At 42.9% G+C, this 27,426-nt stretch overlaps 2 protein-coding genes across 8 annotated transcripts in view; one reads left to right on the top strand and one right to left on the bottom strand.

Moving 5' to 3' along the window:
- The window catches only part of EPB41L5 (erythrocyte membrane protein band 4.1 like 5), a 60,938-nt gene extending 55,350 nt beyond the window's left edge, over positions 1-5,588 (top strand). For all 7 annotated transcript variants that reach the window (XM_056349047.1, XM_056349054.1, XM_056349053.1 and 4 more), the window contains one exon: positions 577-5,588. In XM_056349047.1, coding sequence (XP_056205022.1) covers positions 577-634 — 58 coding nt within the window. In that variant the 3' untranslated portion in view covers positions 635-5,588. The remainder of the gene's footprint in view (positions 1-576) is intronic.
- Positions 5,589-6,642: 1,054 nt separating this feature from the next.
- LOC130153764 (uncharacterized) lies at positions 6,643-26,960 on the bottom strand. Its single transcript, XM_056349055.1, has 9 exons — positions 26,869-26,960; positions 26,464-26,512; positions 16,899-17,160; positions 16,041-16,120; positions 15,148-15,226; positions 13,577-13,623; positions 12,042-12,162; positions 10,949-11,135; positions 6,643-10,606 (listed from the first exon to the last, which is right to left on the bottom strand). Exons 3-9 carry the CDS (start codon positions 17,059-17,061, stop codon positions 9,916-9,918), a joined length of 1,368 nt encoding a protein of 455 aa, XP_056205030.1. The 5' UTR covers positions 17,062-17,160; positions 26,464-26,512; positions 26,869-26,960; the 3' UTR covers positions 6,643-9,915.
- Between the last annotated feature and the right edge of the window lie 466 nt (positions 26,961-27,426).

Genomic DNA, 27,426 nt, shown 5'->3' on the forward strand with positions numbered 1-27,426 from the left:
GTTGTCATGGCAAGTGCTACAAAATTGATCAAGTCTTTTAAATTATCATTTCCCTTCAGTTTCTTTCCTAATCTACTAATGTGTTTTAGTACTGAACTGAAGTTATGGTACAGGTGAATTTTCTGAGAATTCTCTTTGCAGTGTTTCAATACCTGTCAGAGGATTGGTGGGGGTCAGGGGAGATGGGGTGGGGGGTGTCCCCCAGTTATTTCCAAGCTGTAAGGAAGTCGCGAGAACAGAATCTGTAGAAACCTTTTCCCTTGCTGTTCTCTGTTCCGCTGTGCTGGTGAGGCAGAACGATGGAGTGATGATCAGGCCTTCCAGTGAACCTCTTGCAATGTGGGTGCGGATGACAATGATGATGCTGCTGCACTGTGTGAAATTGATTGTTTGCTCTTCTGCAGTTGTCCATTGGAAAGATTTGTCCATTGGCCTCATTAAATTACAAGGGGAGCAGCTATGAACACTCTTTGGAACAATACTAATCTTTTTCTTTTTTAATCCCTTATGGCAGATCTTTTTGGAGGAGTGTGTATTTACAGGGCCTCTTTTTTTTTTTTTTTCACCCCCTTTTAGCCCAGTTACTGAGGATGCTACAGTAAGAACGAAGTGTTTACTCACCACTGAACTCTAGAAGGAGTTTCTGCACGTCCCACCTTGTAAAAAACCTCAGATCTTCTAACACATCTCCAAGGGATCCTTCAAAAAGACTTGCTTGGGATCAAACTCTTGCTGAATGGAAGTCAGACAGACAGCTGGGTTGCTAGGATCCGGGAAGAGACTTTTACTTTTACTGTGATCTAACTGGAATTACAGTCTAAACCGGGAAATAAAACCACATGCACATTTGATCTTCTCCCTCAGGAGAAGTGAAACATCACACTGGAGCTAGTTCTGAACGTGAGGAACAGAATCTAGTTGCATTCCACTCACGCTAGGTTTAGTCTTACTTACCCTGTGCTGCCTCTCAAGTGTTAATGAGAAGCGTTCACTGTGATGCTAGCCATGTAGCGTGTGAGCAGCTGTCCCCTGACCTGTGTGGATGAATGTTGGAAAGATCAGGAGAACTTGTAGGGCCACCTTGTGGCCACGCTGCGCACGGTGGCTCACGGTGGTGACTGTTCCATGCGGCCAAGGACGTTTTCTTCTGTGTGATTGTTCCCTTTGTTTTTCATTTCTTTTACCAACACATACTCTTCTTTTGGCCTTAAACCCCTTAATAATCCTTGCACCTCTTGTTACAGTACCTGGGAAGAATGAAAATCTAGTCCATCAGTGACTATCTACATCGACTGGATTTGAGCTGCTCATTGCAACCAGGAAAAGGAAAATTAACCTGCCAAACAGCTTACAGCATTAGCAGACTTCAGCAGCGATCCCACGTTACGACACTGATTATTTCATTTCCTGTGTGACTCAAGTACAGGTGTTTTAGGCTAGAGATACGTATGTTTTACATGCTGAAGCAGTAGAGGTATGAGCGTACCTTACTTCACAAACTGCTTGTTGGTTAGTTTTGTTGTCATATAGGACTAGTAGGGAAAAGAAATTTCTTGTTTCTATTCATACTATTTCTGGGTGTTTTTTTCCAGATGCTGTGCTTTGGGAATACTTACCAGGTGTGTTAGCAGCATGGGGGTACAACTAGATCAGTTCTTAATAGCACCTTGAGTCCTGTTCCAAGTGTCATCTAATAGTTGTATGTGGAACAAAGAATAGAAAGAATAAGGTGAAAACCAGAAAAAAAGATCAGAAGTCCCTGTAAGCAGTTCACTTCTTTGTAGAAGAAAAGTAGGAGCACTTGCAAAAGCATGCTCCACAGGGCTGGTGAAGGCCTTTTGGTGCTGCGGTGAAGTACAGGTTACAATATGTGTGGGTTGGAAGACTTCATTTGAGTCCTGGGCAGCAATATCCTCGTGGGGACGTGTAGAGGTGAGCACATGGACCCTTGGGACACAGCCTGTGAAAAAGGTCAGTGCAGAGTTGGAGGGATGGAGACCCGATGATGAACTCCATACCTGCTAACAGGGAAGCTCAGATGAAACCACTGGGATCTTTCTTAGGGAGAGGTTTGTACATATGACTGGGGTTGGAGGTTGTTTTCTGCGTACTGCCGCTGTTTATACATACTTCTATACCTGTGTTTTCTAGAAATAATTTTAAATGTGAAAGTTGGTTGACACCTGTATGCACAACCTCGTTTCTGCACACTGGCTGCGTGCACGTGTCTCACTGCAGACGAAGATTTGGACCAAACCACTGTGGGTTGTGTGAGTAAGCTGGTGCCTGGCTAGGCTGCTGCTTTCGGACTAGGGCATCCTTACTGCTGCTCTTGTGCTCTTGTTTGCAAGATGCTGAATGAGAGTGTTGAGGAAAAAGCCACGTGGCATTCACGTGACCCACTGCCACTTCTCAAAACCCCGAGGCCTTAACAGAGAAACGTGGAAACCATAGGGAGCTCTTGGGGCCAACATGCCAGAGTGACTCTCTGCAGACAGCGATTTGCAGCCGTTGCCTCCAGAACAGGGAGTCAAAATGGGTAGCGGGCGCTTCACCTGCCCGCTGCAGCCTGGGGCTCAGGGGGCAGGCTCCCCGCTCCCGGCACTGCCAGCCGGGGGGGAGCTGCTGTCCTGGACCAGGGGGACTGTTTCTGCTCACCAGCCATTGAGCTCTGCCATTGTTACTTCCAGTTTATCGGCTTTTTTTTAAAAATAGGTTTAAGGCTGAGCCTTATTGCATATTAAAATGTAGAAGGTTCCTGATTCAAATATCAAATGTCTTGGTCTGGATTAATAATACACTTGCCAGCAAAGTTCCTGCAGGAAAAGGGAAGCTATGGCTGCAACAGTCTGCTTCCTGCACAAAGCCAGGACTGTGTGGGGAAACTTGGCACTTGCTATTGATCTGTTTGCTCAGCAGCTGAGCTGGCATTCGCCAGCTACATGTGTTGGTTTTGTAAATAGACAGAATGCAGTACATTTTCTCTTTAAGGCATGTTTGATATTTGACTCTTCCCGTTGGGTTCGGGAGCTCTGTGAACTGTTAACTTGAATCCCTCCCAAAAGCAGAATAACAGAAGTTTACAGTTTTACAGCATTGCGTGTTGAATACCATCCTCAGATTCCTCCCGAGCAATCATGTACAGCAAATAACAAGTAAATAACATGTGTGGTGAGTGTGTCCCCTTAAAATCTAAATGGTTCCAAGCAGCCAACTGTTATTTCAGCATGGTCAGGATAGTGGTGATGGAGGGGAATGTTGTGTGTGTGCAGATGTGTGTAAATACAAAAATTTCAAATGGGCAAGGTTTTCTTCAATTTTCAGAGGACTAATACTTGAAACTTTATTTAAAAATTCAAATTTTTCAACTATTAAAATTGGGGACTTGGCAATTTCTAGTAAGATTTGAGGCTGCAAAACTGCAGAATCTGCAGTGATATCTGATACTTGGAGCAAATATTCACTCCATTTAACTCAACGTAGCTTATTTAGCTAATCAAAATCAGTGTTTATATAGGGAGCGTGGCGAGACTAAGGCGCCACAGTTAACGTGATCTGACCAGACACACGGGTATCTGAACGTCCTGTCATTTGACATCACTGTTTTGCTTTAAAACTACAGGTATCATGTTGTATTGTGACAGGCTAACAGGTAACGCAGCATTACTTAGCCCCTGCATTTTATGGAGCACAAGTAAGTATAATAGTTCCTACAGCTAGAGTTAACAAAGTATTATTTAATGCCTGTGTGCTACTGAGAAAAAAGGGGGTTTCCTACCATTGCTTACACTATGCTTGGCTATAAGGTCCAACCATCCTCTAAAAGTTTATTTTTTTGTACTTGTTTAAAAAGATTTATAAAATTTGTAACTTTTGACTCAGGTGTTGGGATGTTGGCAGGTCTGCCAGCCAGTGTAAGGGTTGACAGGAATGAATAAATGCACGATCTGTTGCAGTCGTTTGGAAAAAGCCAGCTCCCCGATTTTAAAAAAATAATAAAAAAATAAAAAAAATAAAATTTATTTCCAAAGTTATCCCCTATTGATTGACTAATATATGTCCCAGCCTGTCCCCAGTAACTGGCCTGGTACCCTTTTGCTGCATGTGCAGGCAATGCTGATTAGACACAGGTGCTTGCTTTTCACTTAATAATTAAAAACCAGTTAACTTAAACTAAAAACGTGATTGGATCTAAAAGTAAAAGTGATATTACTCCAGTCACACTCCGTAAGTGATTGGAGTAGAAGGTTTTATAGAAATCTTAACATTTATAATAACAAAAACCCCAGCCTGTATCTCAAACTCATTGATCTTGAGGAGGTGCTGCATCTTGGAGCTGCAATTCAGCCTCACCCGTTTAGTCCAACAGGCAGAGCCCAGAGAGTCGGGGTGTGCGGAGTACTCAGTAACGGTCTTCCCAGCTTTTGAAATGGGCATTAAAATGGGGGTTCAGGCCCTCTTACACTTGAATTAAGGGTGTCTCTTCTTTAATTCAGTGGTAAAAGGATTTAATAGTAGGTAAGTCATAATGACAAAATAACTACTTACCTGGTAGTCAGTCACGGTTAATGGATTAGCTTGAATGTGTTTGATTTTGAACTTAAATTCCATGTATACTTTGTCAGACAGCTGTGTAGAAGTTGAGGTTTGGACAATTTTTTGGACGCAACTTCAGCAAGAAAATTTGCAGCACTGTGAGAGGCGCTCAGGTGAACGGTCCAGTTACATTTGGGTCTCTTTCCACAAACTTTTCAGCCCTGGCCCGTTAGCCTTTGGTCCACACCTTGCTCAGTCTTGTTTGTTGAAGTAAAGATGCACCATTAAGATCAGCATGTCCTTCACAGACGGCACTGAATATATTTTTCACATTATGAACATATTCTGGTACAACCCAAATCTTCTGCAGGTTAAGTGTTAGCAGCTCTGTTTCACGGCCAGCTAGCATTTAAAGCTCTGTCTGGGCACACAGTGTTTCTTAGTCTAGAAAGCTGGGGGGGTGTGTGTGTGTGTATATATAGCTGTTAGACATGGTAACATCACAGCTTTCAAATGCAGCTAGACAATCGTAACTTTAATACCAAAAAAAATAAAAATAACCCACACTAATGGCCTTTCTGTCACACAGGTGTAATCTGGGGGGGTGTGTTTGGTCCGAGTGTGAGCACCACAGATGTGCCCACCATGCTCAAGTGGAGCTGGAGTTGGTATGATTTCATGAAGTGCTGCACTGTCTTGTCTCACAGTGTTTGGGAGGGAGATCCAAGCGGTCGGCACAGCCTGTTGGGAGCTCAGCATCGCACATGGTTATGCACCAGAGCGGGTGCTGCCCCTGCAGCCATGTTGGACCCTTTGTGGCCAGGAGCCGCAAGATTCTCCTACAAAATTCACCTCCTTTCTACTGTTTGGCTTTCTTAAACACACACCAGACCCTCCCTACCTATAACTGGACAAACTTATTTTTGATGTAAGAATATTTTTTTAGCTAGATTTTTTTGTTAAAGCCACACTAACTACAATTTTTACCTTTTATATGTAAAGCTTGGCAATAGCTCTCAATGTATAATTTATTTGGGTTTTTTTATATAAAACAAAGTGCACCCTCTTGCTTCTGTTTCACAATAGTGAGGTATGAACTGTGTTAGGCACTGCACTGAAATCTGTGTTGAAACTGTATATGGGAACAAGAAACTGTGATTTGTAGTCCACCCAATCTTGAAATGTTTATACTGTAGTTTTGTCTTAAATATACCACATCAGCACAGAAGTCTCGCCGAGTCATCTTTAAGCAACGCTGTGTTACGCTGGTGTGGCAGTACGAGGCAGGTGAGGCGGCTGGGGCTTGGGACACGAGCCGTGCAGTGAGGGACGGTGGCTGCTGCACCCCTGAAATGGAAGCCAAAGGTGTGTGGCAGAGCTGAGCATCACCCCACCATCGGGGCAAGGGGCCTCTGTGGCAGCGTATTATTTTTTTTTGTCTGTATGCAAAGGTTGCTTGGCAGCATCTAATTGGAGAAAAGGGCACCTGGGTTAGAGAGATTTGTAAACTTATTTTGGATGTCAGAACTGCAGGCCATGTTATACACTTAATTTGTTGTCAATTAAAGCATAACTTAAGATGACATCTAAACTTGCTAAAGAATTAAATGCTGCCTTTCCAAAAGAGCTGAGATTGTCCAGGAGGGCTGTCAGGTGTTCAGTGGTTTTGAAAATCGAAGTACCGAGGTGTGTGCCCTGAAGGGAAGCTTGAACTCCCAAGTGTAGTTCCACAACATGCAAACAAAGGTATGTGCCTGTCAACGGAGCAGTCTTGCTTTTATTTCCAATAAGGGTTTGTTTTATGTTTTGAAGTATGATAGTGCTAATTATTATTTAAAGGAAACTTTTTATTTCCGAACCCCGAGTTTGGTGCAATGCTTAGGAACGCACCAAAGGGCAACCAAACCATTTGATCATCTTCATTCTCAGCAATTAATAAACTTGGGAAAGTATCAAAAGGAAGATAAATAATTCCATCCTAATCAGTAAGTTCAGAGAAAGTAGTTTCCCTTGTGGCATAATTTGTTGTGTAGGTCAATACGATCCCACTAATAAGTCACTGAATTGTTCTCCAAATCCATTTATAACTCAAAACAACGAAACATGTTTAGTTTAGATATTTTAATTATTATTTTTAAAACCCCTCTTTAAATGTCTACATTTTAAATGAAAATCCCTCTGCCGTTCATGCATTTTAATGTTCAGAAACCAGATGGTAATTAAAGACAATGAGTTTGTTGAGATAGTTAAGGCTGATCAATTTGTTCTCTTGTGTGTGTGATTGATGATACAACAGTGCATCTCACGTCTCAGACAAGATTACTAAAGAACGCTGCATCCTTTTGCTTTTGTGCTACGGACTGAGTTGGACTGTGGGTGTATCAGAGACATGCAAGCTTCCCTTTTTTCCAGAGACATTTTAAAACAGCTAGCTTCAGTGGCAGCCCCTTCAGTCCATGCCCAGCCAAAAAATGGTGCGTTTTGTTTTGTTTTGTTTTGTTTCTAAACAGTTGCCGTTAGCTGGAGTAATTCCATTCATTATTTCATGCAGGCCACCACAGAGCGTTCAGATGGCAGCAGCTTATAGTCACTCGCTTGGGCCTGGGAGGAATTCCTATGAACTGCTACAGTTAGGAGAAGCATCATGAGTACATCCACAACAGCTCCTCTTCCTCTGTGAGAAGGTGACTGTGTTGGATAAAAATGTGCCAGGAAAACAGGAGTGAAACCGGTTGTGGTTCTCTGAGACACTTGTAAAGCGTAGCTGATAGCACTGGTTGAGTTTTGAAGGGGAAGATGGCCCAGGAAATGCGACGCAGTGCTACAAGCAAGGATTGTGTGCCTAGGTCCTGGATACCGTTTTTGGGGAGAGAACCTGAAACATGGGTCACGCGTACCCAGAAGGGACTGAGATGCCAGGCAGTGCTGCCTGTGAGCGCCTGCAGGACGCGGTCACTGCACGTCTCAGACCCCTTTCCTTCCAGCGTGAGCTCACCCGTGGTTTTTAAAGACCAGGGAGCAGGCCAGCGAGGGGAGAAACGGTGTCTGGTGGCTGCAGCGTGCTGCTGTAGCGGAGTCCCACTTTGGGATGGGAGCTCTCTGCCCCAGCAGTACCTGGGCTTAACCGCGGCTCAGCCTCCCGGCAGCAACCCCTGAGCCCGCATCTCTCCAGCCAGAGCCCCTCCTGGGCTCCGGTGCACCTCGGTCCTGCACGGCCCCCCTGCGGCATCGGGCTGGTTTGGGGGGTTAGGGTCTCTCGGGTGGGGGAGCTGGCGCAGTGCTGAAGGTGCTGGTGCAGCCACCTGCCTTGGCACGCCGGCAGAGGTGAGGAGAGGAGATGGGGGAGATGGGCACGTTCTGCAAGCTGCTTTTTCTTCCCCGTGCCAAGCCATCACCTTTGGGCTGGCTCGTGTCCTGCCTGTGTTGGCTCCGAGTAAATGTTAAACCCTCTGTGGGGCTGCCAAAGGGAGGAGAGCTGGGGGGGGGGGGGGAGAAAGGAATGGCTGAGGCTGGATGGCATTTTCCTGGGGCTCGTGCACATCCCCAGGATACCTGTACCTGCCAGGAGGCCTCCACATGACTTGGAAAGACACTGGTTTATTGTTGCCCGTTGCAGTTAAACTTCCTTCCCTCGTCAATCCTAGATAAAAGCCTGTATGTTACGGCAGCTCTCTGGATAATGCCAACACAGACACGTCAGCTAGCAGAAGAAACACACGCTGCTGATTTAAGACTGCAGTGCTCTGTACGTGCTCAACTCGCTGTACTGAAGTCCTTCCCAAACGTGCCTCCACAAACTGGGCAATTCCCCATTCTTGGAGGAGAAATTCAAAGTCTGGGCAGCCCTCGAGGCTGGCTGAAGTGCCGTGAGGTGACTGGGGCTTGTGGGAGGGTGTTACTTGTTCAGAAAGGTAAGTTCTTTGTTCAGTTTGAAAACATAAATACATATTTGAAATTCACAAAAGCGCAGAAAATGAGCACACGCTGATACGCAAGGCAGCAGGCTTTATTTATATTGCAGCACACAATCCTCCCTGTTTCCAAACAAAGGTTACGGAAGGTCCACAGAACTCTTAAGTAGCTTTTTGTGAACTCATCTATAATTTTCCTGTCGAATTCATGTGACAGCTACTTGTGAAGAGATGATGAAAGTATCTGTAAATACTCTCACTTAACATTCATTATTCCGATGAAACTTTTGAGAAGTGATCTTTTCAAATATTCAGAAGTATTAAATTACACTTTCCAGTAATCTCACACATCAGCATCTCTTCTTACAGATGGCTGAAGCTCAGTCAGAAGGCCATGGCTTAGTAACTTCCACGGATATAAATGCTTGAAACACTGGACAGTATTATCTTTCTAAAGAAACACTTTTTCTTTTCAACAAAGAAAAACAAACCATACGTGAACTCAGGATTTACTAGTGTAGGGGCTAAATGTGTACCAAATACTACACATGTTGACAGAACAGAGAGAGGTGGGAGTTGGAAAAGCAGAAATCCCTTTGTGGCTGAATGTGAGTTACCGGTCTCAACAGCTTATGTTTTGTGCTGCTCCTGTAAAGTCTTCCTCTTTTTTTTTTAGTTTTGTTTTTAACCCCTCCAGTAGAAAGCTAAACCCTCTTGAACCTGCGCTCAGTCATTAAACCCAGCAGTCACTTGGCAGCTCCTGTGTTCCTCCAGGTGTAACATACTTCCTCTGGTCTAATGCTGCACGTGATTTTCAAGGGAGGCTTGTGGTTTTTCTTCCTCAGGGTTAGATGCAATCCTTGAATTGCTTCTAGATTTCACTTGCTAATCTGCCTGTTGGGCGGCTTCTTTATTACAGGCCAACTCGTGTTGCAAATATATTTTGCAAAGAACCCTCCTTCAAGAAATGAAAAATCTTAAAAACCTTAGAAAATGTTGCCATTAAGATTCATCAGATCCCTCAAACATGACCATAATGTGCACGTACTTGATTCAAGTACATTTTTTGGGGTGCACATTTATTTCTTGTGCCAGTGCAAAACAAGCAAGCTTTGCACCTGAAATGGCAATTGTGGAGTCAGTAGGAGTTACTTGTAGTTCTGATCTTCAAGGCAGCATCAGCCACTGCAAATTGAAGGGATATTAACTGAGCAAAAGAGAAGTAACGAAAAGAGCAGCATTCCAACAAACTCCTCTCAGAAATTGCAACTTGCATGCAAGTTGTGACTTAAATATATGTCGGGTTTTGTTCACATCGTAAAAAATCTGTTCGCAGCAAGTATGAGAAGGTTTAAGTTTTCTTTTCCCCAGTGTGCTGACTGGAAACTGAAGACAGTTGCAAGCAGTTGGTTTACCACCTACTGGCACACTGGTGGAAATTTATTCTTTCACTTTGCAATCAAAGTGATCACAAGCTATCAAACTCCATTTGCCAGAACGAGATCTCAGAGATGCTGGACAAAGGTTTACCCCCAATGAGCAGCAGCACGTTGGTGTCACTGCTAACTGCATCCACTGCGGGCACGTGCTGACAGCTGGGTCCCCCCTCTTCTCCCACGACCTGAGCAGCAGCACAAGTCTCTTCTTCTGAAGAGACAAGCAGACGGAGCGACTCGTCCTTTGACAAAGTGCTTGTTGCTCTGTTCAGGTCTAGTTCTGCCTCTGAAGTGGTTTGAAACGCACCGAAGCCCCCTGGCTCCAGAGGCAAGCTGAAGGTTTTCATTTCCATTGCAGTGCTTTCCTCGTTGCTGAACGCTCTGTACGCAGGCTGTTGGCAGAAGTAGTTGCAGAAGCGAGTGTGCTTCGGGATGGCCACCAGCTGCTGATGGCCCTTCTGCTTACTCTTCCAGTGGCTGGGGAACGTACTGGTGACATCTGAGGTAGTCTGGAAATCAACACCGACTCCTAAGATGCAGTGATACATTTTAGGAGAAAAGCTTGCCTTTGTGGTACAACTATGCTTCTTCCATGTCTCCATATGGAAATGATACTTCCAGAGGTCACCGTTACAATTGGAATTTGAAATCCCTCCTCCAAAAATCAGCATAGAGTCTCTGAAGACTACTGAAGCGTGACCTACCACTGGAGGAGGTCCTTGGCTGAATGTTGAGAGAAACCAGCAGTTAAGGGCAGACAAACAAGGAACTAAGACTGATTTTAGCCTCTATTTTTCTTCTGACTCAGAAGAATGACTACTAAACAGCTGCATTGGGACATCAAAATTACACTGCTGACAGCTGCATCAACGCCTTGCCAACCACTCTTCCAAGCAAAGCCAACTGGAGCCCCAGGGATGGCAGCAGTAACTACATCTTGATCTGAACAACTCCTACAGTTGCCAAAAGGGCAGCGTCTCCCGCTCTTCCTGCACACGGTTATCAAATGGTAACATCAATTCTCTCTTTCCCTGTTAATTTAGTGTAACAAATAGCATAGCTTACCTTGTTCTGATGCTGGACCAGCTGCTGCTTACAAAGTCCCACTTCCACAAGTCCTTCTGTTCACTCAGACCCATCAGTCCCCCAAAGAGGTACATGCCAGTGTGATAGACGACTGCTGAGTGGCCATGCCGAGGTCCTGGGCCAGTACCGTGGGATGGGGGGGAAACACATGACCACTTTCTTGTATCTGAAAGGAAAATATTAATTTATAGATGTACCAAATTTACCTTAGCATTTGAGAAGGGATTTATTTCAAGAAGAAAGTAACAATTCTGTTGAGAATAAGGGTTTCTACTCTAAGCTTATTATAAGCTAACAATTTAAATTCTGACACTGAAAAAGTGCATTTAAAAGATCAGTTTTAAAATAATTTTTTTAATGAAAATGTCAGCTGCTGTATAACAGACACCATGGAAATTTTATTTGCAGAGCAGTTTTTCCTGTGGCTTTGTTAATTCATGAACTCTGACAAAGATAATTTCCTGGCTGCAAGAGGAGAAAAAGATCCGTCAACAAAAACACTCCTTCAGTAACGTCTGTGCTTATTCTCCATGTGAGGGAATGAAGGATGAGATAAACCCATCAGTTATTTCAAAATAGTGACTGAATGGCCACCAGATAACAAAAGTTATCCATTTAGGAAGTCTCTGGGAATCATCTGGTTTGCAACCACCAGATTAATGATGAATATGCTAACGAAACCATCTCCTGTCAGGTTTGGCTCCCCACAGTCGGTTCTAGATTTGTGATTCAACAGATGGCATTAATAGGCTGAAATCAGGGTCTCTGCTACGTCCCAAAGTTTTTGGTAATCCTTGTTCTGTTCACTGTTCACTAAATTCTTCATTCTTGCTGATTTTCAGCTCTAAAGCTGGCAAATACTGTGAAACTTCTTCCAGTGTAATACAATCTAATTAATTTCAGCTGGGTATTAATTTAATCGACAGAATTCATAATTAAATACTGCCAAACAGAAGCCAAAACTACCTTACATTTCTACTGACAAGAATTCTCTGAAGAGAGCAAGCCGTGCTTTCCTGCAGCAGTCGTAGTTTTACACCGGATGAAAGCCTTGTCGTGCTTTTTAACTTACCAAAACAGAAAGCCCAAAACTCCCGTGAAATGCCTCTAATGCCAAAGTATCCCCCGTAGATGTACATACTGGAACGGTACACGACTGCACTGTGACCTTTCCTGTTAGCTGGCGCTGAGCTCTAAAACCATTTCATAAAAAGACAAAAACCCGTTAACAGATCAAGTCCTATCAGTAGCAATGTCTGACTTGGGAATATTCCCAAGTAAGGAAAACCATGGTTTTAGGTTGTGTTAAACTGCTTTGAAAATGCAGAATAAATCCACCCCGGAAGATCTGTAGGGACGCAAATACAAACCATTCTCAAACCGAAGCACCCCTCCCTTTTCCAACCCGCCACGGCATGTCACGCCTACAGCCCCGTCTCGGTGCCACATCAGCAGTACTGCCGTCACACCTGCTGCCATGCACAGCTCCAACGCGCATCGGCCATAGTACTCCTATAGTACTCCCAGTACGCCTGGGAATAGGATGGGGGGATGTAGCCCTTTCCACCATCAAGCACAGCCTTCCTGCACCGAGGAGGCTTTAGTCCCAAGAGTAGCTCTCCGTCCCCGTGCTTGGCGTGGATTTGCCCTGCCGCAAGTCCGAGGCTATGTATGCCCCGGCCCTCAGGAAGAAACCAGCCGGTTCCTGCGGCATTCGCAGCAGTGTCAGCACTGCTGAGACTTGTGGACCCAAACCTGGGGAGGCCCAGCTAAAGATGGAACAAAACACAAGCCAAGTTTTGGGTTTGGCCTTTTGTTCTGCTTTGGTTATTTCTTCTCAAACAGCCCATTGCGGGGGGCAGGGGCATGTTCTCTATATTCTGTTTAGGATAACTACAAGAAACCATTTACTCCTATGTGCAAGAAGGAGTTGATACATAATTTTGTCATATTTGTTGTACGTAAACAAAATATCATCAACTGTATAACACCCCACAAATGATCCTGCAGTCCCAAACTTTGTCTTGACTCCTCCACCAAACACAGGTAAGTGCAGTAGTAGCTGCATCCTACATTAAGGATTTTTTTATATAATTTTCTAGTGTAGTAACACTGTGAGGATGAAGTTTCAATAGCAAAAAAATCCTTTACATGTAATGATATAAACCCAGTCTCTTAAGACCAAGACGTAAATGCTTCCACTGAGGTTTCATAAATGCTGCAGTACTTCCCATTTCAAAATTTATTAGTGTGACTGCCCCTTTGTTTTCACAACCCTACTTTGAAAAGCACAGGCTTCACGTATGGTTGCAATATTCCATTTAAAATTAGTTTTCTTGATAAGGCTATCAGAAAACCAGAAGCAGTAGTAGAGAGGACTTAACTTCTTACATAGGACTTAAATTTTAAGAGCAGTATTTTTTTAAACACTGTTTTAAAGAAGGAAAAAGCCTTAGTTATTGGAAGTGCAAAGAAATAAAGTATAGCCACGTGTCTCTGAAGAGATGAGATTGGAACTGTTTGGGGGAACATATTTCAAAGCAATCTGTTTAATCAACAAAGCAACAGGCATTTGATTCACACATTCACCACTTCCTGGCTCCTTACCTCAGTCTCTGCTGGTACGTTACAGCACTCTGTCCATCTTGCAGAATCTAGGGGATTGTTTTAATAAAGCGCAGTTTATATCTCAGACCACAAGAGGACACTCCTCCAACATTAATTTTTCAAATTACAGCTCTAATTTTCAAGTCAGTCTCATCCTGGTGTTTTCCACTGACAAGGATGAAGAAATCTATTTCCCACTAAGGCAGCAGTACCAGGAGACATAGTTTAAATAGTTTTCCTGTACCCTTATCTGATACTGAATCACAGAGATTCCATACTGGATTTCCTGTTTCCTAAGGCTAAATTTCACATTGCAGAAATAATCTGTGATTTTCAGCATTTCTGAACTTGCAGAATCCTCAGATCTACTGATGGATGTATGGCTCCCTCCACTTACTACATAAACCTTATGACAACAGCCTTATTTTTCTTGGGCCTTTTCACAGATTGCATAAAAGTAGTCCTGAACGAGCAGTCAGAGATCACTGATCTCTGATCACCGTGAGGGAGTGATAATACCAGATACCCAGCACCAGAGACACAACGAGGAAGCAGGGCAAGCTTACATTAGTAAAAGCTCTACTTGCCAGGAAAGATTTTAAGTAATGACCATGAAAACGCTAGACACGCACAAATTTTGACTAACTCATTCCCAATTTTCACTGATAAGTACTGTGAGTAATAAGACACTTTCTCCAGTGAAATATATTCTATCTGAGGATCTCTGTTCTTTCAGCAGGTGTTTCAGACAAATGGTGGAAAACAAAGAAAGGATTAAAAAAACCAACCCATTGCCTTAAGGTTACATACTGAAGTAGCGAATGAAGCCAGGAAACTTAAATCTTGGTCCTGCCACAAGATTTACTAACTCAAAAAGAACTCGGTCTCTCTCTCTCCCCCATCCATCTGACATCAAAATAAGCAGCCATTACTATACACAGTATTTCTAAAGTGAGAATATATAGCGTATGACATTGCTATTAAATTGTCACACTGTTTTATTAGAATACACGCTTAAAAGATCCCAAATGTTTGTTCTTCAGAAAGAAAAACCCTGTGTTATGAAATGCTGATGTTAATTTCCAGCCTTCTTATTTAATTATTCTTGGTTTTTCCTGTTCAGTCGTTGCTGTTGCCAGCTTATGAACTACTTCAGTAAAAATGCAAAATGAGATATACTGATCTACTTTTCTCCACAATAAAACAAAGAGCTTGGTTTTTAAAAATGTAACATAAGGAAAAAACTTTAAATATTATATGTAATAATTATTGAAGTTTATGATCAAATAGTAAACTGTGGAGGGGCGGGGAGGAATGAAAATTCTGAGACTTTAAAATACATAAAACTTTCCCATAAAATACTTTCTAATTGAAGTAAGAGCTGACTCTTTGATAGTTTAACAGGCTAATTTTAGGGGGGAAATATGCACACTGTTTCACACACATTACTTCTGGTAAAGCCTCAGGAAGGCTATGTAACAGGCAGCAGAAAACAGTTTGGTTTTTATTATTTATCAGTACCTATGGACTTGGAATGTCCCATGGAAAAGACTGGCTATTGTCTATCGTACCAGTGTCATATATCCAGAGAGGAGTTTTCCCTTGTGTGAAAGCAGAATCCACCATCCCACCAAAAATATACAGGGTGCCCTGCAAAATGCAAAAATACACGTCACTTACAGGTAGGCATATAGCATAAAAATATTTTTTAAAACAACTCTTAAATTAGAAGGCTGCCATCACCAAAATATAATTAACAATAACGCATATGATGATCTATTACAAAATTCAAGAAGCAATCACAAAAAGCCACCAACTTTTAATCATGTGTTTATCCTCTCCCAGTAGGAAACCCCGATGAATGTTCTTGCTGTTTTAACAGGGATGGAATTCCAGAGCCACTCACTTCCTCGTCCATCTGGGACAGCTTAAGGAATGCCGGTCTGGAGCTCTCAGAGGCGTTGCTCAGGTAATATTAGATTATGCATGTTTTATAGAAATATTTCATTGCATTGTAGCTCCTGATACCCTAAATTCTGTTTTCCCCTCCCAGGCAAAGCTGTAATTCATATTTGCTTTCACTCCCCCGTCCTTCTTCTATGCAAGTTCTTAAGTGAATGTTTTTATGCTGTAGCTTATCATGCAAATGAATTCAGAGCAACTGTTACAACTATACAACTAAGTCAAAGAATGTGCTGCCAAGGTCTTTATTTTGTATTACTATTATGCACTGAGCACTGACTGAGGAAATCAGGGAGCTGCACACTGCTGCAAAGCTAAACTGCTGTCACTTTATTCAGAAAGATTCCAAAACATTGGTACAGCTACATCCAGAATTGCACTGACACAGAAGTATTTTGTGGGTCTAGTATCTCCGTATGTAATAATCAATGGCATTTTATTTCATTGTGTAATGGTAAATAAACTGTCAGGATATGGACAACATAAATCTTGGTCTACTTACCTTATAAGCCACCATTGAATGTTCTTCCAGTTCTTCTGGACCATTTCTTGAGCAATCCAGCATTTCCCATTCATTTTTCACTACAAAGCAAAGCTGAAGTTAAGGCAGTGGTGCACTCAACACATAAACAGCAGTTAAAAGGTGGAAAGATTGGCTTTGAATTTGGCTGCGCTGCCACTCACTGGGGGAAAATGAAGTGGTTTCTCATCTTTCTTGTCTGTTAGTTCAGAAGACTCGAGGCACTTTCCCCAAAATTAAATATGTGCATTTTTCTATTTAGTAAACTTACATTAATAGAAAATTGATCTTTTTACTGCTTTTATTTTTATGCTGTACTGTTACCTACATCAAAGTTCAGCTATTCCATAAGCATAAACCCCAGCACAATTCTGTTTTATTCCAGTAACAACTGAACAGGGAACACCATACATTTGGCCAAAAAATACAAAGGGTCATATTTGATAGTGCATTATTAATAAAATCCTACAAGGTATTGTATTCATGTGATCCCTTTGTATACATTCACATGCATAAACTATTCCCATGTTTGTTAAAGAATCAAGAAAGCAATGTCTTTGATATCCCTTGCTAGAACTAGGGTATCTTAAATGACTCAGTATTTCTGGACAAGGGGGGAAAAAAAGAAAGGAACTGTACGGAAATCTAAATTTTCTGGTACTCCTGCAACAGGAACAAACACACACCATTTGCCTAATGAATAAAACACAGTTTATCCATCATTGTGATGGAGAGGCTTTAAATGGGGATAATCCGTTAACTACAGAGTATCCCCAGCTTTACCATGACTGGATGTAGCACCTCTTTAATTCTGACATGTAAGTGAAGGGGCAAAATTACCTATGTTGTATCGCCAAAAATCTTTGAGACCAGTAGTGTTCCGCCCTCCATAGAGATAAATAAATCCTCTGCAAATGATGCAAGCATGTTTATATCGATTGCAGGGAGAGGGCTTCTTCTGGGGTGCAGATTTCCAACTACCGTGTGCAGTTTTTCCTTTCATGCTGACAACTGGGATCTTATCCGAGTATCAGCTTGCAAAGAACAGCCATGTCAGGGGAGGGTCCCAAAACATCAGGGACGAGCTTTAAACCTGCTTGGTCTGTAAAAAGACAAAAAAATAGTATCAGGTTAAAAAAAAATAAAAAGGAGGGGGAGGGAAGATAGCAAAAAGGAAAAGTTTCTGCCTTATGATAACAAGTTATGCTGTTTCTTTTCATCCCCATCAAAAGCAACTTGGTGATCTTGGTCATTGTGATAACACGCTAAATTAAGTTAGGCATTTGAAATGCTGACTCTCAGTCCTGTATCAGCGAGAGTGGGACCGGAGTATTCCTGGAGCTGAAAGTTTTCCAAAGAATGTCGGTGAGCTGAAGCCCTAACATTTGCAGTATGGTAGTAACCAAGGCTCAGTCGTTTTTCACTAGTAAAAAGTACTTAAAACAAGCCCGTACTTAAAATAAAATGCAGAATGGTGAATATTACAGATGAAAGTAATGCATTTGTAGTTGTCTGGAATTTATTTTGACATTCATCTGTAAAGCAGCTGAAATTAGGATGCATCTGGAAAAAATTACACTCTCCTTTCATGAGCCACAAGATGTCACTGTGCTCTGTGAAGCCAGCAGGACCAGGAACAATATTCCTCTATTAATCCTCCTTAAAATATATCATGGTCACTGTTTTGAAGTAGATTGTTTCATGAAGCACAAAAAAAAAAAAAAAAAAAAAAAAAAAAAGAAAGAAAAAAAGAAAGAAAAAATTAGTGTTGGGCCAAATTCTGGGTTTTGTGAGGTGACATGTCACCAAATGAAGTGACAAAGTCTCCCAATTCCAAGACTATTTCAGTGAAAGCCAGATTCCAGCTGTACTGAGGACCTAGGATGGGAATTGATAGGTAACAATCCGTCAGTATCACACAGTTAACTTTTCAGTACTGCAAAGTAATGCCTGTGCTTCCACAGTTGTGGTGTTTTCCACACAGCTTCTCCAGTTTAAACATGCATGTATTTAGCATCACAGTGGATAAAATCAAGGAACTCTCAGCTTAACATAATGATCATGTAGCAAATCCATTCTTTTGATTTGAGACTATTTCCAAGATAAATGTGATAAACCTATGCCTACTTGGCCCAATTATTTATAATTAAAAACCAAAAAAAAGCCCAAAACCAGCAGACATACCAAATTTGCCCTGGATGTGCGGCAATAAAACTATTTACATCCACTGAGAATTTCCATTCCAGCTGCTGTCTGTGGCTTTCCTGAGCAAAACGGTGACAAGGCTGGAAATATTCCCTCCATCTCTTCAGAAATGGGCTGGCAGTAACAAAGCTTTTACAAAGCCTGGTCATTTCGTGTCACCAGCATCCAGCTCGGTGCACCAGGGTCTCAGTGTCTTCAGCCTGTGTGTGTTCAGTGCATTTTTCAAAGTACCCACTGTTCCCCCCAAAGGCTGTCTTCTTTGAAGAGATGCCTTAGATTGCAAGTTTTGGTTTCCCAGGTTAATTCACAATGACACTATACAAAAGCAGCAATGCTGCTGTCAAATCAGAAACCACTGCCAGGTCAAGTTTGAAATGTAAATTGTTTCCCACAAATGGTAATTTAAACTTTCTTTAGGCCAGGACAGTTACTTAGAAATGCAGCAATGACCAGGCTAGGTTAAACAAAGCCCTTTTCTTCAGATCTACACGCAGGTATTTTTCTTATATGCATTGCTACAGTATGACTTAAGACTTGGGAACTGTGCCTTGATGTTTGTGGTATGAAATATATACGCCAGTGAAGGTCAACGTAAGCACTGTTCACCCTGTGCCATCTGATTACAGGATGAGGGGGTATGTACAGAGTCTTCAAAGTACCTAGGTCTCCACCAAAATTTGCTGTGTTATAAAAAAGAAAGAACGATGTTCTCTTGAACTCAATTATGAACGAGCTGTTAAATACAAAAGAAAAAAATACTTTAAAAGATTTTCGTAAAACCAGTTTGTATGTCCATAAACCTACTGAGTAACAGTGACCAGCTACTTAACCTTTTATTTATTTCTCTATGTACCTCTATAATAAGCCTTTCTTGTTATTCTGCTCTCGGAATCCTGCATGTCGTCTGTTTCACTGCTACACTGGAAGCAACATTTTTGTTTCACAGATTTTTCAGTACTCTGCCTCTATGCCAACATCCCTTGTTTGGAGAGGTTTATATATCGAACGAGGGTCCTTGTTGTCCCTTCATGCCGTTTCCTTCCTCAAGGCCCTAGCAGATGAGCCCTGGCAGATCAGCTGCAACGTGACTGCTCCAGTTTGCTGCTCCACCGTACAGCACGTGTAGCGGCAAGGTGTGTACCAGACCCAGTCACTCCAGTGCACGCCTCGCTGCGCTGCATGCAGCGGCTGTTCCACGTCAGGTCCACTGTAGAAGCACCCATCAGCAAAGTGCCAACATAAAATCTGTGAGAGGCCTTTACACCTTAAATTACCATTTAAGCAGACAGACTGTCTGGAGTGATCTGGACATGCTGAGGCTCGGGAGCTGAGTCTGTATCTCAGGTATAGGTATCTTCAAGCACTCACTTCGTGCTGCTTCAAAAACAGCCTCCTATACTGGTAGAAAACGGAGCCTGGTATCTGCTCAACTCCCTCTTTAAAATCAGATGGGGTCCCTCAAGCTTGTGCTGAGCCGGTGACAAAGCCTAGCTGAGTACCACACAGGTATAAAGTGCTTTTTGCATCACGGATCCCAGGTCCCTGCATTTTCTGGGGTATCACCACTGAAACTGTCCTAAAAATACCAAGTGACCTGTAGCCCAGTATCTCTCCAGTATTACTCATCTCTCTCTGTTAAATGTATAGAAAGTTAGGACACAGCCTCTGTAAAACATGAACAGCTTAACTGTTGCTCCGATTCCTGAAATCAAAATGAAGCAACATGCTACAGTGAAATGTTTCAGATACTAAGTATTCTATTTGCAAAACGTGTACATATATATTTTCACTACATCTGAAATTTGTAGTTATCGCTATTTGTTCCCAAAGGAAGTGAGCCCAGGAAGTGTTTATGAGATTAATTCTACTGCATCCCTCTCTTCATGTACTTACAGAGGAGTCCTGGGGCAGCTGCACATAATTTGAGGAAAAACAAAGATCACAGTAAAACAAGCTACAGAAGACACAGTCACATTTCATATTTTTATATATGTATCATAGTAATATGAAATGCATTTATCTAATCTAATTTATCATCCAATTTATCTCTAAAGTTTACCATTTGTAAGACTGGAATATATTCAGTGACAAAAACATGCTAGAGGATCTCTCGTAGCACATTTGGCAAGACTAGCTATTCAGATTGCGTTCATCTTTTTATGCAAGCCAGTATTGTGAGCTATTACTGGGGAAAACCGAAGCACATTCTTTGTACTTTGTTTTCTCTGAAAGAATACAAGACTGGCAGCATTTACAAAGGTGTGCGTTTCTCTTTTCCAGGGTATGAAGTAGTGACGCATCGTAGGTGTGTAAGTCCATAATACTTTACGGCATGCTATTGAAAAGGAAAAAGCGGCTGAAGTCATGAAACACAGATTTCCTCCCTCACTCTGCCAAGCTTCTGTGTAACCACAACCCATTCGTTTCTTTACTTCCACAGCTAAACGGGGACAAGGACACCTCCTTAGTAAAACACTTCAAATTTGCTGATGCAGTGCTGTGTGGAAGTGCCAAGGTATTACTACTACTGATACGATTTGATTTACAAAGGTAAAATAGGCTTGTCCCCTCGAGTTTTTTTTTCCCCCAGCTATAAATCTGGTTATTCCTCTTCCTACATATTTCTGTTTGTTATTCTTCCTACAGACCTTGCCTCCTATTATACAAACTTTCAGAGAAGAAGACAGCCCTGATTTCATACAGTAGATTAGCAACAAAATCCTGTCCATTTGTTTATCTACCCCAGCTGAACTCTGTGTAAGGCAGGCGAGCAGGATGGGATAACAAAAGCCAATCTGGGATTAACTAAAGGGGTGTCTCCTCCCAGTCACACCTCCTGAGCATCAACTGACCCTTGTGAATCGCGGCCATTCACTCTCTCGGCATAGAGCACTCATAGAAGCAGACCTACAACAGATCAGTTAACGAACCTCTTCATTTCAGAGTTGGGAAGCAAACACGTTCAAAGTTAATCTTGAATCTCGCCTTTCATCACTGGTATTTTAAATTATGAACTTGACTCCTGGACTGCCTTTCTATAGAACTGGACTCCCCCAAAGTTCATCTACCATCTACCTTAACAGTCCTGTTTCCAAAGAAAAACTGCTGCTCTTCTGAGAGCAATGTCACCAAGCAATATCCTGTGTGTCATGTAACACTGACCCCAGCTTCAACTTGCTACAAGTGAGATCAATTATCCAATAGGAAGCTCTAACTTCAGCAGAATTTCCCAAAAAAATAGCCAAAAAGACAACTCAGAACATTTTTATCCAACTTTTATTTTCCAAACCAGCTGTAGCACACAAAAAAATGGCTGCTGCTCTCCAAACTCTTTTGCCATTTCATTCTAAAAATAGCTCCTGTGCAATCAATCCCAATTGTCAAACGGCTGGAGAAGCTGCGAGACGAGGACCTCGAGAGCTGCAATTAGCGCGGTAACTATAGCACAGAGTGCTTATCAATTAATGGCGCCACACTACTGTTTCATAATACAAATAATTCAGGAAATGTAGCAAGACAGGAATTACTTCAGGAAATGTAGTTTATATGTTCATTCTATAATTATTTATATTTCTATTAGATGTGGTTTCTCAGACAAATGATTTATTTATTTAAAATATTACTTAAATAGATCTTCATTAAAGCTTTTTTTCTACCTTGGTCCCCTGATTCATTTCCATCTGTTTTCAATACACTCAGAAAAGTTTCAGATTTACAGAGATCGAGCCTTTTGAAATATACGAGACATGAAAACACTTATATTGGGGAGGAAAAGTAGCAAGTTTTGGTTTGGGTTTTTTGGGGGGGGTTATTTTCTTAATGACCCAGTTTTTCTGAACTCAACCCTTGAACATGCAGAACACTGTATTTTCTTATTAGGCAACCTGATGTTTTACTGCTCTTCAAAAATACTATCAGATCTTCCTGATTCTACTTATCTTGGAAACCTTTGCTTTAGTGGTGGTTTTATTATGATGCTTGCTCCAATGGGACTTCTTGCGTGAACAGGGAGGAAACTTTGACTGAAGACTTGCAAGGCAGTTACAAATTTTTAAAAGCAAACCCACTTTGTTTAGAACAGTTTAGAAAGCAGGGTGGTTTTTTTGTTTGGATGCGGGTTTTTTTCCATTATATTGCATTTACTTGCAATGCTTTACTATATGTGATAAATTTTAGTATCTTCAGGTTTGCTATTTTATAATTTCCTAAATCCAAGTTATTATGAACTGTTTCTGGGTTGAAGGGGTTGTTTTTTAGGTTTGATTCTTTGGGTGTTCGGTTGTGGGGTTTTTTCCCAAAATATAGGAACTAATTTCCAGAGATGCTCAGCTTCAGAATTTCAACCTAAAGGTCCAGAATGGCTCTAGAAATACAGGGTATGTATAATATTTCTGTATTATTAGAATTCTGAATTGACATAAGGGCCTTGATTTGTTATGTGTAGGTGTATATGTGTGTATGACTGAGCTTACAACCGAACAAGACAAAAGGAAGGACATGGAAAATGGTATTTCTTCTTACAGGTGGAAGCTGAAGGACAGAAAGAGGATTTGTAAAATGACAAATCAAAGCAGGGGAGACAGCTCCATCCTGATCTCAGGGTTCAGCAAAATGACAGGTACTTTCAAGTAAAATAGTAGCACCCCTGTTGTCTTTATAAAGCTTGGTGAAGACACAGTGAAAATTTACAGCAAATCTGAAAGGCTTTTATGTTAAATAACTCTTACTTGAATTTTAACACGTTCAGGGTAGTATTCTTAAAAATTATCACTGCTGTATTTCAGTGCTTCAGTATGCTATTTGTAGTGAACAGCTATTTCAAAGGCGGTAACTCTTCTAAACCAGTCATTTATAATTACAGTTTCTACATACTGTAAACCTATCTAGGTAACTACTGGAGTGTGCAGTCGTAGACTACCGAGGACATTGGCACTTCTACTGCAAAACAGATGAAAGCACCGTAACTCTCTCCTTGTGAACAGCTATCTGCCTGCTTCTGGAGCTCTGCAGTTAAGGTATTGTGTTTCTTTAATGCAGATTACATTAATATTAAAGCACTAATTTCGAAATTTCAGAGTATATTTATATGTTTGCATATGATTCCAAATTAAATTTTGCAAATTGACATTATTAATATATTCTCTTTGGGGTTTTCTTCTAGAAGCTTTCACCCAGAAAAGAAATCCTTCATGTTCATTATTGTGTAGCACTATTCCATCACTATTACAAAGCTAGTTCTTCAGTAGTAATAAATATAAGAACTCATTAAATAAAGAAATATAAATACATCCAGTTGTATTTTCCATGTGCTAGGTATATCTCTCATTTTTAAGTAAACAAATACAACTTGGTTTGGAGTAATACAGTAAATATTTAATCTATTTCCCAAATATGGTGGAGGGGGGTGGGTATCTGTAAAAAAGAAGTTCAGTACTTAAAATATTTTATTTCTGGGATTGTTACATCTTTATATACAATTCTAGTATATGCATCAGGAAATTACCTTTGCTGCTGTATTGAAGTAAGTTTTATGGTACAGACAAAAAATAAATACATCTTTAATACCTTACTTTCATAGCTTATTTTCCTTAGGGAATTAAAATTTCAGTTGTTGGATTTTGTTTGGAGGTTTGGGGTTTTTTTGGTTGTGTTTGGGGGGGGGGGTTGGTTTGTTTGTTTAAGAATGGGGATTTTTTTATAACTAAAAATTAGAATCTATAGTTTTGAGTAGTAGATGTCCCCAGGTAATCTGTTAATTATAACTTCCAGCACTGCAGTTAATAATTTGACTGCAACCCAATTTTGAATGAAGTTTCTGAGAAAGAGCTTCCCGAAATACACATCTGTAAGTGACATAAGTACTACTCTTAGTAGAATATTTACTTCAGAAATCTAATCTGCTTTTCAAGTCTCATTTAGAGTCTTGCTGGTGACTCCATCCACAGGTGTGTCAAGAGCTCAGTCACTTGTTGTCTGACCATACAACTGGGATAGATGCCCTGCCTGTGAAGTGTCACTGCAACAAGATGGCTCTTCAGACACTAGCCGCGACAAACAGGTAATTTTTTTATGTCCTAGATATAGCAGAGGAAGGAAATACAGTTCCTGGATCTCATACTTTAAGGTCAAAGACACTGAAACTCCCACCATGTTCACAGGGCAGTCTAAGATGTACTTGGCCTTTTACCCTTTCCTTGGAAGTAATTTGTACTGTCACCACTGGAAACAGGTCATTTCAATACATGGGTCATCACCCTTTCCCACCAGAAACAGCTGTTTTCAATGTTCCTAGAAGGCATCATTTGGGGATTTCACAAAAACTTACTAGTTGGATTCTTTCAAGATACAGTAGGTAGATGCCCTGGAGATTCAATGTAATATATCTGTACTTAGGTGTGACTGAATGCATCTTCTTGACAGCCTGTCACCTGCTGCTGAAGCAACTTCAAAATACTTTATTTCCTGAGGGAGCCTCTACTCACGCTAATTCACAAAATTTTCTAGGTTAGGAAGAAAGACTCTGGTTGACAAACGAGTCAGTGGCTGTCCAGTCTGCCTACTCTCCTCAGGCACGAATTAAAGAGTACTATAGTATACACCTGACAGCTGACAGTGTATTAGTGAAAAGTTATTATTGTCCATTAAAAAAAAAAGTATGCACTGATTTTTACTTGTTTGTTCTTTATATTCCCTGACTGAGGAAAAGAAACATCTAATAAAACACTCAACCACACTTAATGCCACTCTTCCTGGAAGACAGACAATGTGTTTCTCTTGTCCCCAAGACATCTTGCCCTTAGATGCACAAGGAGCAATGGGATAGAGAAGACATACAAGGTTATGGGAATAGCAGAAGCTGTAGCTTGAAGAAATGTGAGGGAGGAAAGAGAGGGCATTTGGCAATGAAAATAAGAAAACGTTCCAGCTGGCAAATACTAAAACATCCAGATATCATGTTAGAATCAATATGAATTTAGATTACACAGTATGGGAGAAGTCATGAGAGACTTGCGTGAGAAATCAGATGGCACAATCGGAAAGACTGTCAGTAATGACTGGAGGAAAAACTGAGTACAAAAAGGATCTTTTATAGGGAAGATGAATTTACACAGTCAGGTGAAAGATGGTTGCATAAAAACAGATGATACAATTGCATAGCCGGAATACACTGCATTGAGAGGAATAGCTGGATTTTAGTCTGGCGAGGAAAACAAAGGTGTCACGCGGGCAAACAGTAATAATAACCGTGATGGTTCACAATAACCTTGATGCCAACAGTTACTGGGCTGCACCAGCAAATGGAAAAAACCCAAACCCACATAATTTCAATATATAAAGGAGACAGAAAGCATATGAGTAACTTTACACATACACGTTGTCGCTCCAAATTCAAAGGGAATTACTCATGTGAATAAAACCAGTGATATGCATAAGCCCGCACAATGTAGCCTAGATACCAGAGCAAAAGAAGGACCAACTCTTTTGTTAGAAGCCTGAAAAAAATGTTTTGCAAGCTGTTTTCATATTCAGACTCCGAATGACAGGGTCCATTTTTGCCTGGTGCCTGGCTTTCTGAAAAATCCCCACTCCCAGCTAACGTGGTCCAGTATTCATGCCAAGCCAGATGCACTTCGGCTGGGGTTTTGGATGGTTGCATTTCTTTGTCTTTTGCTCGGTAGAAGGCATTTTGTTGCTTTATGCTCTTTGATTGTGGAAAAGGGAATGAGCAAAAGGAGGGTGGTGAATCTCCCTCCCTGAAGTGGAAGGAAGGAAAAGAGCTCTGCCTGGCCCCACCACAGCCCTCCTGCGCCGCAGGTCCCTGTCCCCAGCGCTGCCCCGGCTGCGGGGCGCTGCCGCCGCTTCCTTCCTTCCTGCCACCCGCTCTGTTTGCGACAGAACTTGGTGTGCGACTGCACACCGTGGTACAACGGCAGCGCCGCGCAAGGGGGCAGCGCCGCGCAGCGCAAGGGGGGCACTGCCGAGCAGCGGGGGCAGCGCCGCGCCAGGGGGCTGCGCCGCGCAACGCTGCCGCGCAAGGGGGCTGCGCCGCGCAAGGGGGGCAGCGCTACGCGCACCCAGCGGCTGCCCAGCGCTGCCCGCGGTGCTGCGCGCTGCGCGTTACATCCGGGGCGCCCCCGCCCCCCCTCGCCCCCTCTCCTGGGGTGCCCCCCGCCCCGCTGCGCCCAGCCGCCGGCCTCACCTCCGCGCCTCCTCGCCGGCTGCCGCGATCAGCTGGACCGGGCTCGGTCCTGACGGGACACGGGGCGGGGGGGAGAAAAAAATACCAGGGAAATAAATCAGCGTCTCGTCGCCGGCGTTTGGCCCGCAGCGAACCCGCCCGGCTGCGCCCGCTGCCCCCCGCAGGGCTGCCCTCACAGGGGGCACCGTGCCCTGCGCGCCCCCCACCCCAGGCCCTAAACGGGGACCCGCACACCCCCCGCAGGGGGAGGGAGGGACCACCCCCCGCAGAGCCCCGGCGGGCCCGCACCGCCCGCAGCCCGCCGGGCGCGGCGTGAGGCGGGGGGCGCTGCGCTTGGCCAGCGGCGCCCGCCAGGGACACCCCCTCCCCGGGGCTGCACCCGCTCCCCCCCGGGCTCCCCCTCACCTCCCGGGGCCGGCGGCGAGCCCGAGCCGGCGCAGCCGGAGCACTGCCGGCCGGCCCGGGGGGCGGGCTGCGGGAGGGGCCGGCGGGGGTCGCGGCCCTGCGGGCCCGGGGCAGGAGCGGGGGGGGCCCGGCGGGGCGCCCCGCAGCGCAGCGCCGGCAAGGAGCGCGCCGCAGTCGTTCCCTGCCGTGGCATCGCGCTGTTGTCCATGAGGAATATACAAAATCTTGTTTCTGGCGTGAACGCAGCCAGAAACAAACTTTTTTTTTTTTTTTTTTTTTTTTTTTGTGGCGGGCAGGGTAGCGCTGAGAGTTTGTTTCTGCACTCTGTTCCAAGCCCTTTTAAGTCAGCATTTAGCCCAAAGATCCCTCTCTCAACACGTTTCCCCAGGCCGTGGCCCCAGTGCTTGCCTGGACTTGTGACCTTGGCTTGCGGCTCATCTTCAGTTTCCACGGAGTTTGCCCCCCCCCCCACTTCCCCTTCACAGCTACAGAAGGCTTCATAAAACAGCCAGGAATGAAACTCCCCCGCCCACACATGCCTCGATTTTCCGTGTTGAC

The sequence above is a fragment of the Falco biarmicus genome, chromosome 8, assembly GCF_023638135.1.
Source record: "Falco biarmicus isolate bFalBia1 chromosome 8, bFalBia1.pri, whole genome shotgun sequence".
Taxonomy (NCBI): domain Eukaryota; kingdom Metazoa; phylum Chordata; class Aves; order Falconiformes; family Falconidae; genus Falco; species Falco biarmicus.

Coding starts and splice junctions, on each gene's coding strand:
- LOC130153764 (XM_056349055.1), bottom strand. CDS start 17,061: ATGAAAGGAAAAACTGCACACGGTAGTTGGAAATCTGCACCCCAGAAG. Junction 13,624..15,147: donor TCTCTGGATATATGACACTG/GTACGATAGACA, acceptor ACAATCCCCTAG/ATTCTGCAAGATGGACAGAG. Junction 12,163..13,576: donor ACGTACCAGCAGAGACTGAG/GTAAGGAGCCAG, acceptor AAATGGTTTTAG/AGCTCAGCGCCAGCTAACAG.